Source organism: Panulirus ornatus, chromosome 37 (genome assembly GCF_036320965.1).
Source record: "Panulirus ornatus isolate Po-2019 chromosome 37, ASM3632096v1, whole genome shotgun sequence".
Taxonomy (NCBI): domain Eukaryota; kingdom Metazoa; phylum Arthropoda; class Malacostraca; order Decapoda; family Palinuridae; genus Panulirus; species Panulirus ornatus.
Genome location: NC_092260.1, coordinates 520,295 through 541,655, shown reverse-complemented (window position 1 = coordinate 541,655; position 21,361 = coordinate 520,295). Strand labels below are relative to the sequence as shown.

The 21,361-nt window shown below is 40.3% G+C and overlaps 1 protein-coding gene across 1 annotated transcript in view; it reads right to left on the bottom strand.

The window, feature by feature from the left end:
- Positions 1-21,361, bottom strand: part of LOC139760448 (glutamate receptor-like) — a 107,274-nt gene that overhangs the window by 50,009 nt on the left and 35,904 nt on the right. Inside the window, exons 5-6 of the mRNA XM_071683685.1 lie at positions 8,534-8,718; positions 7,246-7,476 (exon numbers count right to left, since the gene is read on the bottom strand). Coding sequence (XP_071539786.1) covers positions 7,246-7,476; positions 8,534-8,718 — 416 coding nt within the window. The remainder of the gene's footprint in view (positions 1-7,245; positions 7,477-8,533; positions 8,719-21,361) is intronic.

The window sequence follows — 21,361 nt, the reverse complement described above, 5'->3', positions numbered from 1 at the left end:
ATAAAAGATGCTATGGTGCATGAGTGAGAAGAGTGAAGGTGGGCGGATTAGTGAAATGGTAGTGACTAGTGAGTGGTGGGATGAAGACAGTTAAGATCATTAGTGAATAGAGAACGATGAGGGCATTTGGACAATTCTTGCAGGGTAATAGGGCAAATGAACCGGGAGATGTTATAAATAGAATGCGCCAGAAGTACAAGAGGAGAAGGTTGCAAGGAGGTGAAAAAGAGGGCAAATGAGAGTTGGGGTTGAGAGAGTATCATTAAATGTTGGGATATAAAAGATGTTTGGAAGGAGATACATAAAGTGCGTAAGACAAAAGAACAAATGGGACATCGGTGAAGGCGGGCTAATAGGGAGGGAATAACAAGTAGTGGTGATGTGAGAAGGAGATGGAGTGAGTATTTTGAAGGTCTGTTGCATATGATGGATGATAGAATGGCAGATACAGAGTGTATTGGTCGTGGTGGTGTGCAAAGTGAGAGGGTTAGGGAGAATGATTTTGTAAACAGAGAAGAGGTACTGAGAGATTTACGGAAAATGAAAGCCGGCAAGAAGGCGGGTTTGAATGGTATTGCAGTGGAATTTATTATAAATAGGGGAGACTGTGTTGTTGACTGATTGGTAAGGATATTCAATGAATGTATGGCTCATGGTAAAGTGCGTGAGGATTGGCGGAATTCGAGAATAGTGCCATTGTACAATGGCAAAAAGGATAAAGGTGAGTGTTCAAATTACAGAGGTATTTGTTTGTTGAGTATTCATGGGAAATTATATGGGAGGGTATCAATTGAAAAGTTGAAGCCATGAAGAATGTATGTAAGAAATACTTAGAAAAACAAATGGATTTGTATGTAGCATTTATGGATCAGGAGAAAGCATACGATACAGTTGATAGAGATGCTCTGTGGAAGGTATTAAGAATATATTGTGAGGAAGGCAAGTTACTCGAAGCAGTGAAAAGTTTTTATCGAGGATGTAAGGCATGTGTACGAGGAAGAAGAGAGGAAAGTAATTGATTCTCAGTGAATGTCGGTTTGCGGCAGGGGTGCGTGATGTCTCCATGGTTGTTTAATATGTTTATAGATGGGGGTGATCGAGAGGTGAATGCAAGAGTTTTGGAGAGAAGGGGCAAATATGCAGTCTGTTGTGGATGAGATGGCTTGTAAAGTGAGTCAGCTGTTGTTCGCTGATAATACAGCGCTGGTGGCTGATTCCGATGAGAAACTGCAGAAGCTGGTGACTGAGTTTGGTAAAGTGTGTGAAAGAATAAAGCTGTGAGTGAATGTGAATAAGAGCATGGTTATTAGGTACAGTAGGGTTGAGGGACAAATCATTTGGGAGGTAAGTTTCAATGGAGAATAAGTAGAGGAAGTGAAGTATTTTAGATATCTGGGAGTGGATTTGGCAGCGGATGGATCCACCGAAGGGGAAGTGAGTTACAGGGTGGGGGAGGGGGCGAAAGTTCTGGGAGCGTTGAAGAATATGTGGAAGGCGAAAACATTTTCTCGGAAACCAAAATGGGTATGTTTGAGAGAAAAGTGGTTCCAACAAAGTTGTATGGTTGCGAGGCGTGAGATATAGATAGGGTCGTGCGAAGGAGGGTGGATGTGATGGTTATGAGATGTTTGAGAACAATATGTGGTGTGAGGTGGTTTGACCGAGTAAGTAATGAAAGGGTAAGAGAGATGTGTGATAATAAAAGAATGTGGTTGAGAGAGCAGAAGGTGTTTTGAAATGGTTTGGCCACATAGAGAGAATGATTGAGGAAAGATTGACAAAGATGATATATGTGTCAGAGGTGGAGGGAACGAGGAGAAGTGGGAGACTAAAATGGAGGTGGAAAGATGGAGTGAAAAAGATTTTGACCGATCGGGACCTGAATACACAGGAGGGTGAAGGGAGTGCCAGGAATAGAGTGCATTGGAACGATGTGGTATACCGTGTCGATGTGCTGTCAATGAATTGAATCAGGGAATGTGAAGAGTCTGGGGTAAACCATGAAAAGTTTTGTGGGCCCTCGATGTGGAAAGGGAGCATTGGTTTTGGTGAATTATACATGACAGCTACAGAATGTCTTTTCCTAGCGCTATCTCACGCACATGCACAGGGAAGGGGTTGTCATTTCATGTGTGGCGGGGTGGCGATTCGAATGAATAAAGCAAGCATGTATGAATTATGTACTTGTATATATATATATATATATATATATATATATATATATATATATATATATATATATATGTCTCTGTATATATATCTATGTATACAGTGAAATGAATAGGTATATATATGTGCCTTTGTGGACGTGTATGTATATAAATTTGTAAGTGGTTGATTGGGCCATTCTCTCGACAACGACAAAGTATGATAAAGAAAAATAATACATATATATATAAATGTATATATATATATATACGAATAAAGTGTATATGAACGCGCACCTTCATAGAACATACAAAGCTCAATCAGCCAGGATCGAACCTGGGACCTCTTGTGCAAGAGGCAGGCATGCTAACCGCTAGGCTAAGGGACTGTATAATAGGAAACAACTATTCGAAATACTAAGTACTCGAATACCCTTCGTCTCACTATGGTAAGCAACGGGGTCTATCGGTTGTTTCCGAACAGAACACATAGCCAGCTGAGAGCGTTTTACCGAACCTGACTGCACAACGCGGAGTTATATGAATACGAATAAACTGTATATGAACGCGCACCTTCATAGAACATACAAAGCTCCATCAGCCAGGATGTGCCTCTTGCACAAGGGGTCCTAGGTTCGATCCTGGCTGATGGAGCTTTGTATGATATATATATATATATATATATATATATATATATATATATGTATATATATATACGAATAAAGTGTATATCAACGCGCACCTTCATAGAACATACAAACCTCCAACAGCCAGGATCGAACCTGGGACCCCTTGTGCAAGAGGCAGGCATGCCTAGCGGTTAGCATGCCTGCCTCTTGCACAAGGGGTCCCAGGTTCGATCCTAGCTGTTGGAGCTTTGTATATATATATATATATTTATATATTTATATATATATATATATATATATATATATATATATATATATATATATATATATATATATATATATATATATATATATATATATATATATGAGAGGAAAGTGATTGGTTCCCAGTGATTGTCGGTATCCGGCAAGGGTGCGTGATGTCTCCATAGTTGTTTAATTTTTTTATGGATGGGGTGATTAGGGAGTGAATGCAAGAGTCTTACATAGAAGGGCAAGTATACAGTCTGTATGGATAAGAGGGCTTGGGAAGAGAGTCAGTTGTTCGCTGATGATACAGCGCTGGTGGCTGATTCGTGTGAGAAACTGCAGAAGTATGTGACTCAGTCTGGTAAAGTGTGAAGAAGAAAGTTGAGAGTAAAAGTGAATAAATGGAAGGTTACTAGGTTCAGTAGGGTTCAGGGACAACTTGATTGGGGGGTAAGTTTGAAAGGAAAAGAGAGGTTTGAGGTTAAGTCCTTTAGATATCTGGGAGTGGATTCAGCAGCGAATGGAACCATTTAAGCGGAAGTAAGTCACAGGGTGGGGGAGGGGCCGAAGGTTCTGAGAGCTTTGAAGAATTTATGGAAGGCTCGTAGAGCAAAACTTGGTATGTTTAAAGGAATAGCGGTTCCAACAATCTTATATGGGTGTGAGGCGTGGGCTATAGATAGGGTTGTGCGGAAGAGGGTGAATGTGTTGGAAATGATATTTTTGACGAAAATATGTGGTGTGAGGTGGTTTCATCGAGTAAGCAATGAAACGGTAAGAGAGATGTGTGGTAATAAAAGAGTGACTCAGAAAGCAGAACAGGTTGTATTGAAATAGTCTGATGACATAGAGACAATGGGTGAGGAAAGATTGACCAAGAGGATATATGTGTCAGAAATGGAGGGAACGAGGAGAAGTGGGAGAATAAATTGGAGGTGGAAGGATGGAATGAAAAAGATTATGAGCAATCGGGGCCTGAACATACAGGAGAGTGAAGTGTAAGGAACAGAGTGAATTGAAACGATGTAGTATACCGGGGTCGAAGCGCTATGAATGGATTGAACAAGGGCATCTGAAGCACTCGGGGTAAAACATGGTCTTTGTTGGTTTTTCCTAGCGCCACCTCGCGCACATGAGGGGGGAGGGGGTTGTTATTTCATGTGTGCGGGGTGGCAATGGGAATGAATAAAGGCAGACAGTATAAATTATGTACATGTGTATATATGTATATGTCTGTGTGTGTATATATATGTATACGTTGAGCTGTATAGGTATGTATATTTGCCTGTGTGGACGTGTATATATATATATACATGTGTATGAGGGTTGGTTGGGCCATTTCTTTCGTCTGTTTCCTTGCGGAAAGCAAAAATGGGTATGTTTGAAGGAATAGTGGTTCCAACAATGTTGTATGGTTGCGAGGCGTGGGCTATGGATAGAGTTGTGCGCAGGAGGATGGATGTGCTGGAAATGAGATGTTTGAGGACAATGTGTGGTGTGAGGTGGTTTGATCGAGTGAGTAACGTAAGGGTAAGAGAGATGTGTGGAAATAAAAAGAGCGTGGTTGAGAGAGCAGAAGAGGGTGTTTTGAAGTGGTTTGGGCACATGGAGAGAATGAGTGAGGAAAGATTGACCAAGAGGATATATGTGTCGGAGGTGGAGGGAACGAGGAGAAGAGGGAGACCAAATTGGAGGTGGAAAGATGGAGTGAAAAAGATTTTGTGTGATCGGGGCCTGAACATGCAGGAGGGTGAAAGGAGGGCAAGGAATAGAGTGAATTGGAGCAATGTGGTATACCGGGGTTGACGTGCTGTCAGTGGATTGAATCAAGGCATGTGAAGCGTCTGGGGTAAACCATGGAAAGCCGTGTAGGTATGTATATTTGCGTGTGTGGACGTATGTATATACGTATGTATATATATATTCATGTATATAAATCATCCCTTGGGGATTTGGGAGAAAGAATACTCCTCGCGTATTCCCTACTTGTAGAAGGCGTCTATATGGGGAGGGAGAGGGGGTTGGCAATCCTCTCATCCTGTTTCACTTTTCCAAAAGAAGGAACAGAGAAGGGGAGCAAGTGAGGATTTTTCCCCGTAATGCCTAGTCGTCTGTTCTTGACGCTACCTCGCCGATGCAGGAAATTGCGATATATAAAAAAACTTGTCATATTTATTTATCTATACATGATTTTTTAACCCTGAGGTAGGAGAGAATGAATTCTACCTCCGTATTCCCTGCGTGTCGTAGAGAGGCGACTAAAGGGGGCGGGAGCAGCGGAGCTGGAAACCCTCTCCTTCTTGTATTTAAATATCTGAAAGAGGAAACAGGAAAAGGAATCAAGCGGGTAATGATCATCTTCCTAGAATGCTCGGACAGGCGTGTCTGAATGTGTGTGGATGTAACAAATATGAGAACAGACGAGAGATAGAGAGTATGATTGAGGAAAGAAACCTGGGCGTTCTGGTTCTAAGTAAAGCGAAGCTCAATGTTGAAGAGGAAGAATGGTTTGGAAACGACGTAGGTGTAAAGTCAGGGGTTTGGGAGAGAACTAGAGCTAATGAAGGGGTAACTATTCCTGAAGCAGGAGTTGTTGGAGTGTGTGATAGAGCGTAAGGAAGTAAATTGAAGATTGATGTGGGTAGAACTGAAAGTGGACGGCGAAAAGTGGGAGGCCATGAGAAAAAAGATCACCAGAGGTAAGTGTTTTGGGACCGGCCGAGTGAGTTTGTCAGTAGTTTGGGTGCACGAGACCGGTTATTAGTGATGGGTGATTGAAATGCGAAGGAAAGTAATGAGGCAGTTCAGTGGAGTTGTTCGCTGAAAAAAAGACCGGTGATCGGGAATACCTTGTTAAAACAGAAAGATATACACAAGTATCCGTATGTGATAGGCGTGTAAAAGAGAAACTTTTGGATGTAGATTTGCCGACTGGGGCAGCTAGTGGGATATCTATCACTTTCCTCTAGAGGCGAGGGTGAAAATCTGTCGATGTTTTCGAGAAAGAGGAGACGATGTCGGTGAGAAGAAAGTAGTGAGAGTAAGTGAGCTTGGAAAGGAGACTCTTTGAAGATGTACCAGGAGCGATTGTGTGTAGAATGGCAAAAGGTGAGAGCAAATGAAGTCATGGGAGTGATTGAGGAATGGGAGGTATTTAGGGAAGCAGTGATGGCATGTTCAAGGGCTACATGGGGCATGCGAAAGGTGGTAGGTGGGCAGACTAGAAAGGGTAGTGAGTGGCAGTGAGAGAGAAAAGAGTGGCGTTTGGGCGGTACTTACAAGAAATGATTGGAAGATGTATAAAAGAAAGGGGCAATAGGTCAAGAGGAAGGAGCAGGGGTTGAAAAAGAGGGCAAATGAGAGTTTTGGTGAGAGATTATCATTAAAGTTTAAAGAGAATAAAAAGATGATTTGAAAGAAGTTAGATAATGTGCGAAAGACAAGAAAATAAATGGGAACATCGGTTAAGGGAGCAAAAGGGGAAGTGGTAACAGGAAGTGATGGAGTGAGAAGAAGTGAGTGTTGTGAAGGATTTTTTGATGTGTTTAATGATAGAGTGGTAGTTTTAGGGTGTTCTTGTCGGGGTGGTATGCGAAATCAGAAAAAGTGGTTTGGTGAATAGAGAAGAGGTGGTGAAAGACATGCGAAAGGTGAAAACAGGCAATGTGGCAGAAGGGGATGGTATTGCAGTTGAATTTATGAAGAAAGGGGGTGACTGTGTCGTCGATTGATTGGTTAGGATATTCAGTGTGTGTATGGATCATGATGAAGTGCCTGAGGATTGGTGGAATGCATGTTGAGTATACTTGGTAAATTGTATGGAAGGGTACTGATTGAGAGTATGAAGGCATGTACAGTGCATCAGATTAGAGAGGAGCAGTGTGGTTTCAGCAGCGGTAGAGGATGTGTGGATCAGGTGTTTGCTTTGAATAATGTGTGTGAGAAAGACTTAGAAAAATAGATGGATTTGTATCAGGCATTTATGGATCTGGAGAAAGCGTATGATACGGTTGATAGAGATGATTTGTTGAGGGTCTTAAGAATATATTGTGTGGGAGGTAAACTTCTAGAATCAGTGAGAAGTATTCATCAAGGATGTAACACGTGTGTACCAGTAGGAAGAGCGGAGAGAATACTGTTTGAATGTATGGATGATAAATGCATTTCAATTTAAGTAAACTTCTTAGACTACTTACTCGTAATGAGTACTATTCACTCACTTGTAAGTTTTTATATACTTCTTGGATAACGGCGTCAGTAGACTGGTTGAAGAAGAGAAAAGTCGTTCCCCGTAGTGGAAAACCACCCCAGGACCAACCCTCGTGGTTCAAAAGATCTTGAAAGGTGTTGATCGGTAAGTACTTGCTCTGGACTGAGAGATGAGCGACGAGAGAGGAGCGGTAAGCTGTGCTGATGATCAGGCAAGACAACAACCACCATCCAACAAACACCTGAACATAACATAAACTTTACTGAGTGACCCACTTAGTAGCGCATTCGTATGAAACTCAATAAACGTTTGTCAAAAATATGTATATTCTACAAATACTGATCGATAATGTTCTCTCCATAACATGTTAGACATCACTACGCAAATGATGAAATATTCTCCTCTGATACATCAAGTTGACCCTAATCTATGTATCTTTACGTGAAATCAGCCGAAGTTACACAACAATGACATATGTTATTAGCCGACGTTAACATCAATCACTTTGTACACTAAACTGGACTGTCGTAACGAAAGGAAAAAACTGATCCCACACATTTCATCCACAGGCAAAACATAAACTAAATGAACCCATATGGATATCACGTCTTATGACAAAACTCAAAATGCAATACAACAATCTTTTTCAGGCACGCTCTCTATAGCTCGATCTCTTCCAGTGTTCTTTCTCTAACGCATTTCGTAGTAACGAAAACAACAAACTCTCTCCAAACGCACAATTTTCTTATGACCAAAATGCAAAAGATATAGACTCACTCCCTCTTGTAGACGCTTTCCCTTCCATGTGGTCTTCGCTGTTCATCCTCTGCATTTGTTATTGTCATCATTACAGAGGTTTTATACATGATGCAGAAAAATTTATGCCTTTGTAACTTTATTCTCCGAATTAACAATGCCTGGACCTAAAATCCGTTTCCTCAAGGAAGAAAGAGATCTCTTATGTTGATAACTGTCCAAGTACGGCTAAACTAAACAATAAGATGCAGATCATTTCTCAAAGTAAGAAAATACTCTGATAGTTCGAGTTTATTTTCTTCTTATTCAGCATCAATCTATAACAAAGTTTGAAATGTTTACTAAATCCAGTGCACTCTCCAAAGCTTCAAAAACCTAAACAGTTTTCACCAGCTAGAAAAATAAATGAATGATTATCAAAATATGATGACGAATAATTTTTTGCCAACTGCCAATCAATTCTTCCATTCAGCAAAAATGATTTTATGACACACATTCGTTTCATTCAAGAAAACACAAAGAAAATCATAACCATCCTCTACCTGGTCACTGACACTGGCGGAGGAGTAAGAGACTGGCTCTTGTAGTAACACGCCCCAGCTATAGAAAAGGGCGCGATCAAGCCTGATGTATGGATAACCAGACAACCAAAACCACATCCTCTGCAGAAGCCACACTATGACACCAGCAACAAACGTAAAAGGGATGATAATCATCCAAAGGTTACCTGTGAAGAAGACAGTATTAGTTTCTATGTATTCGGGTATATCATTCATTATTCTAAGTGTCAAAAGAGGCATTGCATTTCCTTGAATTTCATAGAAATAATTCTTTCAAAGAATTAGTTGAAAATTTTAGGTAGAGAATGTTTACCATTCCAGCTAACAACGTAAATGATCTGTCGTTTTATACTACTAAACTTCATATCCTTACTTATGATATCTACTCTAAACATTCTGGTTTCACACAATCTCTCAAACTCACACACCAATTGAGTCACTTCCCAGGCCTCTTCAGACCCCCTTCCAACGCAAAAGCTGCGCTCACACACACACACACACACACACACACACACACACACACACACACACACACACACATACACACACACACTAGTAAATATATATAGAGAGAGAGAGGATGTGGGAGAGGATGTGTGGATCAGGTGTTTGATTTGAAAAATGTATGTGAGAAATACTTAGAAAAGCAAATGGATTTGTATGTAGTATTTATGGATCTGGAGAAGGAATATGATACAGTTGATAGAGATGCTCTGTGGAAGGTATTAAGAATATATGGTGTTGGACGCAAGTTGTTAGAAGCAGTGAAAAGTTTTTATCTAGGATGTAAGGCAGATGTACGTGTAGGAAGAGAAGAAAGTGATTGGTTCACAGTGAATGTAGGTTTGCGACAGGGGTGCGTGATGTCTCCATGAGTTGTTTAATTTGTTTATGGATGGGGTTGTTAGGGAGGTGAATGCAAGAGTATATATATATATATACATATATATATATATATATATATATATATATATATATATATATATATATATATATATATATATATATATATATATATATATATATATATATATATATATATATCCCTGGGGATAGGGGAGAAAGAATACTTCCCACGTATTCCCTGCGTGTCGTAGAAGGCGACTAAAAGGGAAGGGAGCGGGGAGCTGGAAATCCTCCCCTCTCATTTTTTTATTTTAATTTTCCAAAAGAAGGAACAGAGAAGGGGGCCAGGTGAGGGTATTCCTCAAAGGCCCAGTCCTCTGTTCTTAACGCTACCTCGCTATCGCGGGAAATGGCGGATAGTATAAAAAAAAAAAAAAAAATATATATATATATATATATATATATATATATATATATATATATATATATATATATATATATATATATATATATATATATATATACATATATATATATATATATATATATATATATATATATATATATATATATATATATATATATATATATATATATATATATATATAGGTTTGGATGGTATTGCAGTGGAATTTATTAAAAAAGGGAGTGACTGTTTTGTTGACTGGTTGGTAAGATTAATGTATGTATGACTCAGGGTGAGGTGCATGAGGAATGGCGAAATGCTTGCATAGTGCAACTGTACAAAGGCAAAGGGGATAAAAGTGAGTGCTCAAATTACAGAGGCATAAGTTTGTTGAGTATTCCTGGGAAATTATATGGGAGGGTATTGATTGAGAGGGTGAAGGCATGTAGAGAGCACCAGATTGGGGAAGAGCAGTGTAGTTTCAGAAGTGGTAGAGGATGTGTGGATCAGGTGTTTACTTTGAAGAATGTATGTGAGAAATACTTAGAAAAGCAAATGGATTTGTATGTAGCATTTATGGATCTGGAGAAGGCATATGAAAGAGTTGATAGAGATGCTATGTGGAAGGTATTAAGGATATATGGTGTGGAAGGCAAGTCGTTAGAACAGCGAAAAATTTTTATCTAGGATGTAAGGCGTGTGTACGTGTAGGAAGAGAGGAAAGTGATTGGTTCTCAGTGAATGTAGGTTTATGGCAGGGTGTGTGATGTCCCCATGGTTGTTTAATTTGTTTATGGATGGTGCTGTTATGGTGATAAATGCAAGAGTTCTGCAAAGAGGGGCAAGTATGAAGTCTGTTATGGATGAGAGAGCTTGGGAAGTGAGTCAGTTGTTGTTCGCTGATGATACAGCGCTGGTGGCTGATTCGTGTGAGAAACTGCAGAAGCTGGTGACTGAGTTTGGTAAAGCGTGTGAAAGAAGAAAGCTGAGAGTAAATGTAAATAAGAGCAAGGTTATTACGTACAGTTGGCTTGAGGGACAAATCAATTGGGAGGTAAGTTTGAATGGAAAAAACCTAGAGGAAGTGAAGTTTTAGATATCTCGAAGTGCATTTGACAGCGGATGAAACCATGGAAGTGGAAATAAATCATAGGGTGGGGGAGGTGGCAAAAGTTCTGGGAGCGATGAAGAATGTGTGGAAGTCGAAAACACTATCTCGGAAAGCAAAAATGGGTATGCTTGAAGGAATAGTGGTTCCAACAATGATATACCGTTGCGAGGCGTGGGCTATAGATAGAGTTGTGCGCAGGGGGGTGGATGTGCTGGAAATGAGATGTTTGAGGAGAATATGTGGTGTGAGGTTGGTTGATCGATTAAGTAATAATAGGGTAAGAGAGATGTGTGGTAATAAAAAGAGTGTGGTTGAGAGAGAAGAAGAGGGTGTTTTGAAATAGTTTGGTCACATGGAGAGATTGAGTGAGGAGAGATTGACCAAGAGGATATATATTTCAGAGGTGGAGGGAACGAGGAGAAGTGGGAGACCAAATTGGAGGTGGAAAGATGAAGTGAAAAAGATTTTGAGTGATCGAGGCCTGAACATACAGGAGGGTGAAAGGCGTGCAAGGAATAGAGTGAAAAACGATGTGGTATACAGGGGTCGACGTACTGTCAATGGATTGAACAAGGATATGTGAAGCGTATGGGGTAAACCATGGAAAGTTTTTTGGGTCATGGATGTGGAAAGGGAGCTGTGGTTTCGCTGCATCATTACATGACAGGTAGAGACTGAGTGTGAACGAATGTGGCCTTTGTTGTCTTTACCTAGCGCTCCCTCGCACACATGATGGGGGTAGGGGGTTGGTATTTCATGTGTGGCAGGGTGGCGATGGGAATGAATAGAGGCAGACAGTACGAATTATGTACATATGCATATATGTATATATCTCTGTGTGTATATATATGTATACGTTGAGAATAAAAAGATGTTCTGGAAGGAGGTAAATAAAGTGCGTAAGACAAGGGAGCAAATGGGAACTTCAGTGAAGGGTGTAAATGGGGAGGTGATAACAAGTAGTGGTGATGTGAGAAGGAGATGGAGTGAGTATTTTGAAGGTTTGTTGAATGTGTTTGATGATAGAGTGGCAGATATAGGATGTTTTGGTCGAGGTGGTGTGCAAAGTGAGAGGGTTGGGGAAAATGATTTGGTAAACAGAGAAGAGGTAGTGAAAGCTTTGCGGAAGATGAAAGCCGGCAAGGCAGCAGGTTTGGATGATATTGCAGTGGAATTTATTAAAAAAGGGGGTGACTGTATTGTTGACTGGTTGGTAAGGTTATTTAATGTATGTATGACTCATGGTGAGGTGCCTGAGGATTGGCGGAATGCGTGCATAGTGCCATTGTACAAAGGCAAAGGGGATAAGAGTGAGTGCTCAAATTACAGAGGTAAAAGTTTGTTGAGTATTCCGGGTAAAGTATATGGGAGGGTATTGATTGAGAGGGTGAAGGCATGTACAGAGCATCAGATTGGGGAAGAGCAGGGTGGTTTCAGAAGTGGTAGAGGATGTGTGGATCAGGTGTTTGCTTTGAAGAATGTATGTGAGAAATACTTAGAAAAGCAAATGGATTTGTATGTAGCATTTATGGATCTGGAGAAGGCATATGATAGAGTTGATAGAGATGCTCTGTGGAAGGTATTAAGAATATATGGTGTGGGAGGAAAGTTGTTAGAAGCAGTGAAAAGTTTTTATCGAGGATGTAAGGCATGTGTACGTGTAGGAAGAGAGGAAAGTGATTGGTTCTCAGTGAATGTAGGTTTGCGGCAGGGGTGTGTGATGTCTCCATGGTTGTTTAATTTGTTTATGGATGGGGTTGTTAGGGATGTAAATGCAAGAGTTTTGGAAAGAGGGGCAAGTATGAAGTCTGTTGGGGATGAGAGAGCTTGGGAAGTGAGTCAGTTGTTGTTCGCTGATGATACAGCGCTGGTGGCTGATTCATGTGAGAAACTGCAGAAGCTGGTGACTGAGTTTGGTAAAGTGTGTGGAAGAAGAAAGTTAAGAGTAAATGTGAATAAGAGCAAGGTTATTAGGTACAGTAGGGTTGAGGGTCAAGTCAATTGGGAGGTGAGTTTGAATGGAGAAAAACTGGAGGAAGTGAAGTGTTTTAGATATCTGGGAGTGGATCTGGCAGCGGATGGAACCATGGAAGCGGAAGTGGATCATAGGGTGGGGGAGGGGGCGAAAATTCTGGGGGCCTTGAAGAATGTGTGGAAGTCGAGAACATTATCTCGGAAAGCAAAAATGGGTATGTTTGAAGGAATAGTGGTTCCAACAATGTTGTATGGTTGCGAGGCGTGGGCTATGGATAGAGTAGTGCGCAGGAGGATGGATGTGCTGGAAATGAGATGTTTGAGGACAATGTGTGGTGTGAGGTGGTTTGATCGAGTGAGTAACGTAAGGGTAAGAGAGATGTGTGGAAATAAAAAGAGCGTGGTTGAGAGAGCAGAAGAGGGTGTTTTGAAGTGGTTTGGGCACATGGAGAGAATGAGTGAGGAAAGATTGACCAAGAGGATATATGTGTCGGAGGTGGAGGGAACGAGGAGAAGAGGGAGACCAAATTGGAGGTGGAAAGATGGCGTGAAAAAGATTTTGTGTGATCGGGGCCTGAACATGCAGGAGGGTGAAAGGAGGGCAAGGAATAGAGTGAATTGGAGCGATGTGGTATACCGGGGTTGACGTGCTGTCAGTGGATTGAATCAAGGCATGTGAAGCGTCTGGGGTAAACCATGGAAAGCTGTGTAGGTATGTATATTTGCGTGTGTGGACGTATGTATATACATGTGTATGGGGGTGGGTTGGGCCATTTCTTTCGTCTGTTTCCTTGCGCTACCTCGCAAACGCGGGAGACAGCGACAAAGTATAATAATAAAATAATAACGTTGAGATGTATAGGTATGTACCTTTGCGCGTGTGGACGTGTATGCATATATATATATATATATATATATATATATATATATATATATATATATATATATATATATATATATATATATATATATATATATATATATATATCTGTATGTGGGAGTGTAGGGCTATTTCTTTCGTCTGTTTCCTTGCGCTACCTCGCTAACGCGGGAGACAGCGACAAAACAAAATAATAATGATATATATATATATATATATATATATATATATATATATACATATATATATATATATATATATATATATATATATATATATATATATATATATATATATATATATATCTTTTTTTTTTTTTTTTGCTTTGTAGCTGTCTCCCGCGTTTGCGAGGTAGCGCAAGGAAACAGACGAAAGAAATGGCCCAACACAACCCCATACACATGTATATGCATACGTCCACACACGCAAATATACATACCTACACAGCTTTCCATGGTTTACCCCAGGCGCTTCACATGCCCTGATTCAATCCACTGACAGCACGTCAACCCCGGTATACCACATCGATCCAATTCACTCTATTCCTTGCCCTCCTTTCACCCTCCTGCATGTTCAGGCCCCGATCACACAAAATCTTTTTCACTCCATCTTTCCACCTCCAATTTGGTCTCCCACTTCTCGTTCCCTCCACCTCCGACACATATATCCTCTTGGTCAATCTTTCCTCACTCATTCTCTCCATGTGCCCAAACGATTTCAAAACACCCTCTTCTGCACTCTCAACCACGCTCCTTTTATCTCCACACATCTCTCTTACCCTTACGTTGCTTACTCGATCAAACCACCTCACAACACACATTGTCCTCAAACATCTCATTTCCAACACATCCATCCTCTTGCGCACAACTCTATCCATAGCCCACGCCTCGCAACCATACAACATTGTTGGAACGACTATACCTTCAAACATACCCATTTTTGCTTTCCGAGATAATGTTCTCGACTTCCACACATTCTTCAAGGCTCCTAGGATTTTCGCCCCCTCCCCCACCCTATGATCCACTTCCGCTTCCATGGTTCCATCCGTTGCCACATCCACTCCCAGATATCTAAAACACTTTACTTCCTCCAGTTTTTCAAGTCAATTGGGAGGTAAGTTTGAATGGAGAAAAAATGGAGGAAGTAAAGTGTTTAAGATATCTGGGAGTGGATCTGGCAGCGGATGGAACAATGGAAGCGGAAGTGAATCATAGGGTGGGGGAGGGGGCGAAAATCCTGGGAGCCTTGAAGAATGTGTGGAAGTCGAGAACATTATCTCGGAAAGCAATAATGGGTATGTTTGAAGGAATAGTGGTTCCAACAATGTTGTATGATTGCGAGGCGTGGGCTATGGATAGAGTTGTGCGCAGGAGGGTGGATGTGCTGGAAATGAGATGTTTGAGGACAATATGTGGTGTGAGGTAGTTTGATCGAGTAAGTAATGTAAGGGTAAGAGAGATGTGTGGAAATAAAAAGAGTGTGGTTGAGAGAGCAGAAGAAGGTGTTTTGAAATGGTTTGGTCACATGGAGAGAATGAGTGAGGAAAGATTGACCAAGAGGATATATGTGTCAGAGGTGGAGGGAACGAGGAGAAATAATGTTCTCGACTTCCTTATATTCTCCAACGCTCCCAGAACCTTCGCCCCCTCTCCCACCTTGTGACTCACTTTCGCTTTCATGGTTCCATCCGTTGCGTAATACACTCCCAGATATCTAAAGCACTTCACTTCCTCCAGTTTTTCTCCATTCAAACTTACCTCCCAGTTGACTTGTCCCTCAACCCTTCTGTACCTAATAACCTTGCTCTTTTTCACATTTACTCTCAGGTTTTTCTTTCACATACTTTACCAAACTCAGTCACCAGCTTCTGCAGTTTCTCACACGAATCAGCCACCAGCGCTGTATCATCAGCGAACAACTGACTCGCTTCCCAAGGTCTCTCATCCACAACAGACTGCATACTTCCCCCTCTTTCCAAAAGTCTTGCAATCACCTCCCTAACATCACCATCCATAAACAAATAAAACAACCATGGAGACATCGCTCACCCCTGCTGCAAACCTGCTTTCACTGAAACCAATCACTTTTCTATCTTCCTACACGTACATATGCCTTACATCTTCGATAAAAACTTTTCAATGCTTCTAAGAATTTGCCTTCCACACCATATATATGTAATACCTTCCATAGAGCATCTCTATGACCTCTATCATGCTTTCTTCAGATCCATAAATGCTACATACAAATCCATTTGCTTTTCTAAGTATTTCTCACATACATTCTTCAAAACAAACACCTGATCCACACATCCTCTACCACTTCTGAAACCACATTGCCCTTCCTCAATCTGATGCTCTGTACGTGCCTTCACCCTCTCAATCAATACCCTCCCATATAATTTCCCAGGAATAATCAACAAACTTATTCTTCTGTAATTTGAGCACTCACCTTTATCCCCTTTGCCTTTGTACAATGGCTCTATGGAAGCATTCCGTCAATTCTCAAGCACCTCACCATGAGTCCTACATACATTAAATAACCTTACCAAACAGTCGACAATAAAGTCACCCCCTTATTTAACAAATTGCACTGCAATACCATCCAAACCTGCTGCCTTGCCGGCTTTCATCTTCCGCAAAACTTTTACTACCTCTTCTCTTTTACCAAATCATTCTCCCTAACCCTTTTACTTTGCACACCACCTCCACCAAAATACCCTATATCTGCCACTCTATCATCAAACACATTCGACAAACCTTCAAAATACTCACTCCATCTCCTTCCCACATCACCACTACTTGTCATCACCTCAACATTTGCCCCCTTCTCTGAAGTTCTCATTGATTCCCTTGTCTTACGCACATTATTCATCTCGTTCCAAAACATCTTTTTATTCTCCCTAAAATTTAATGACACTCTCTCCCCCCAACTCTCATTTGCCCTCTTTTTCCCCTCTTGCACCTTTGTATATATATATATATATATATATATATATATATATATATATATATATATATATATATATATATATATATATATATATATATATATATATATATATATATATATATGTATGTATATATATATATATATATATATATATATATATATATATATATATATATATATATATATATATATATATATATATATATATATATATATATATTTTTTTTTTTTTTCAAACTATTCGCCATTTCCCGCGTTAGCGAGGTAGCGTTAAGAACAGAGAACTGGGCCACTGAGGGAATATCCTCACCTGGCCCCCTACTCTGTTCCTTCTTTTGGAAAATTTAAAAAAAATGAGAGGGGAGGATTTCCAGCCCCCCGCTCCCTCCCCTTTTAGTCGCCTTCTACGACACGCAGGGAATACGTGGGAAGTATTCTTTCTCCCCTATCCCCAGGGATATATATATATATATATATATATATATATATATATATATATATATATATATATATATATATATATATATATATATATATATATATATATATATATGTATGTATGTATTTCACCCTATTCGCCATTTCCCGCGTTACCGAGGGAGCATTAAGATCAGAGGCCTGGGCCTTTAAGGGAATATCCTCACCTAACCCCTTCTCTGTTCCCTCTTTTGGAAAATTAAAAAGGAAAAATAAAACGAGAGGGGAGGATTTCGAGCCCCCCGCTCCCTTCCATTTTAGTCGCCTTCTACGACACGCAGGGAATACGTGGTAAGTATTCTTTCTTCCCTATCCCCTGGGATAATATATATATATATATATATATATATATATATATATATATATATATATATATATATATATATATATATATATATATATATATATTTGCTTTTGCTTTGCTTTTGCTTAGTCGATGTCTCCCGCGTTAGAGAAGTAGCGCAAGGAAACAGACGAAAGAATGGCCCAACTCGCCCATATACACATGTATATACATACACGTCCACACACGCAAATATACATACCTATACATCTCAATTTACACATATATATATATGCATACACAGACATATACATATATACACATGTACGTAATTCATAGTGCCTGCCTTTCTTTGTTCCCATCGCCACCTCGCCACAAATGGAATAACAACCCCCTCCCCCCTCATGTGTGCGAGGTAGCGCTAGGAAAGACACCAAAGGCCCCATTCGTTCACACCCAGTCTCTAGCTGTCATGTAATAATGCACCGAAACCACAGCTCCCTTTCCACATCCAGGCCCCACACACTTTCCATGGTTTACCCCAGACGCTTCACATGCCCTGGTTCAATCCATTGACAGCACGTCGACCCCGGTATACCATATCGTTCCAATTCACTCTATTCCTTGCACGCCTTTCACCCTCCTGCATGTTCAGGCCCCGATCACTCAAAATTTTTTTCACTCCATCTTTCCACCTCCAATTTGGTCTCCCACATCTCTTCGTTCCCTCCACCTCTGACACATATATACTCTTGGTCAATCTTTCCCCACTCATTCTCTCCATGATAAAGTGGCAGATATAGGGTGTTTTGGTCGAGGTGGTGTGCAAAGTGAGAGGGTTAGGGAAAACGAATTGGTAAACAGAGAAGAGGTAATAAAGCTTTGCGGGAGATGAAAGCCGGCAAGGCAGCAGGTTTGGATGGTATTGCAGTGGAATTTATTAAAAAAGGAGGTGACTGTATTGTTGACTGGTTGGAAAGGTTATTTAATTTATGTATGACTCATGGTGATGTGCCTGAGGATTGGCGGAATGCTTGCATAGTGCCATTGTACAAAGGCGAAGGGGATAAAAGTGAGTGCTCAAATTACAGAGGTATAAGTTTGTTGAGTATTCCTGGGAAATTATATGCGAGGGTATTGACTGAGAGGGTAAAGGCAAGTACAGAGCATCAGATTGAGGAAGAGCAGTGTGGTTTCAGAAGTGATAGAGGATTTGTGGATCAGGTGTTTGCTTTGAAGAATGTATGTGAGAAATACTTAGAAAAGCAGATGGATTTGTATGTAGCATTTATGGATCTGGAGAAGGTATATGATAGAATTGATAGAGATGCTCTGACGAAAGTATTTAGATTATATGGCGTGGGAGGCAACTTGTTATAAGCGGTGAAAAGTTTTTATCGAGGATGTAAGGTATGTGTACGTGTAGGAAGAGAGGAAAGTGATTGGTTCTCAGTGAACGTAGTTTTACGGCAGGGGTGTGTGATGTCTCCATGGTTGTTTAATATGTTTATGGATGGGGTTGTTAGGGAGGTGAATGAAAGAGTTTTGGAAAGAGGGGCAAGTATGCAGTCTGATGTGGATGTTACAGCTTGGGAAGTGAGTCAGTTGTTGTTCGCTGATGAATCAGCGCTGGTGGCTGATTTGGGTGAGAAACTGCAGAAGCTGGTGACTGAGTTTGGTAAAGCGTGTGAAAGAAGAAAGTTGAGAGTAAATGAGAATAAGAGCAAGGTTATTAGGTGCAGTAGAGTTGGGGGATAAGTCAATTGGGAGGTAAGTTTGAATGGAGAAAAACTGGAGGAAGTGAAGTGTTTTAGATATCTGGGAGTGGATTTGGCAGCGGATGGAACCATGGAAACAGAAGTGAATCATAGGGTCGGAGAGGGGGCGAAAGTTCTGGGAGCGTTGAAGAATGTATTGAAGTCGAGAACATTATCTCGGAAAGCAAAAATGGGTATGTTTGAAGGAACAGTGGTTCCATCAATGTTATATGGTTGCAAGGCGTTGGCTATGGATAGAGTTGTGAGGAGGTGGGTGGATGTGCTGGAAATGAGATGTTTGAGGACAATATTTGGTGTGAGGTGCTTTGATCGAATAAGTTATGATAGGGTGAGAGAGATGTGTGGTAATAAAAAGAGTGTGTTTGAGAGAGCAGAAGAGGGTGTTCTGAATGGTTTGGTCACATAGAGGAAAGATTGACCAAAAGAATATATGTGTCAGAGGTGTAGGGAACGAGGAGAAGTGGAAGACGAAATTGGAGGTGGGAGGATGGAATGAAAAAGATTTTCAATGATCGGGGCCTGAACATGCAGGAGGGTGAAAGGCGTGCAAGGAACAGAGTGAATTGGAACGATGTGGTATACAGGGGTCGACGTGATGTCAATGGATTGAACACGGGAATGTGAAGCGTCTGGGGTAAACCATGGAAAGTTCTGTGGGGCCTGGATGTGGAAAGGGAGCTGTGCTTTCGGTGTATTATTACATGGCAGCTAGAGACTTAGTGAGCGAATGTGGCCTTTGTTGACTTTTCCTAGCGATACCTCGCGCATATGAGTGGGGAGGGGGTTGTTATTTCATGTGTAGCTGGGTGGCGACGGAAATGAATAAAGGCAGACAGTATGAATTATGTACATGTGTATATATGTATATGTCTGTGTGTGCATATATATGCATGCGTTGAGATATATAGGTATGTATATGTGTATGTTTGGACGTGTATGTATGTACATGTGTATGTGGGTGGGTTGGGCCATTCTTTCGTCTGTTTCCTTGCGCTTCCTCGCTAACGCGGGAGACAGCGACAAAGCAAAATAATATATATATATATATATATATATATATATATATATATATATATATATATATATATATATATATATATATATATATATATATATATATATATGTATATATATATATATATATATATATATATATATATATATATATATATATATATATATATATATATATATATATATATATATATATATATATATATATATATATATATATAAATTATATATATATATATATATATATATATTTATATATAAAATATATATATATATATAAGATATATATATATATATATATATATATATATATATATATATATATATATATCTTTTTTTTTTTTTTTTTGCTTTGTCGCTGTCTCCCGCGTTTGCGAGGTAGCGCAAGGAAACAGACGAAAGAAATGGCCCAACCCACCCCCATACACATATATATACATACGTCCACACACGCAAATATACATACCTACACAACTTTCCATGGTTTACCCCAGATGCTTCACATGCCTTGATTCAATCCACTGACAGCACGTCAACCCCGGTATACCATATCGCTCCAATTCACTCTATTCCTTGCCCTCCTTTCACGCTTCTGCATGTTCAGGCCCCGATCACACAAAATCTTTTTCATTCCATCTTTCCACCTCCAATTTGGTCTCCCTCTTCTCCTCGTTCCCTCCACCTCCGACACATATATTCTCTTGGTCAATCTTTCCTCAGCCATTCTCTCCATGTGCCCGAACCATTTCAAAACACCCTCTTCTGCTCTCTCAACCACGCTCTTTTTATTTCCACACATCTCTCTTACCCTTACGTTACTTACTCGATCAAACCAACTCACACCACACATTGTCCTCAAACATCTCATTTCCAGCACATCCATCCTCCTGAGCACAACTCTATCCATAGCCCACGCCTCGCAACCATACAACATTGTTGGAAACACTATTCCTTCAAACATACCCATTTTTGCTTTCCGAGATAATGTTCTCGACTTCCACACATTCTTCAAGGCTCCCAGAATGTTCGCCCCCTCCCCCACCCTATGATCCACTACCGCTTCCATGGTTCCATCCGCTGCCAGATCCACTT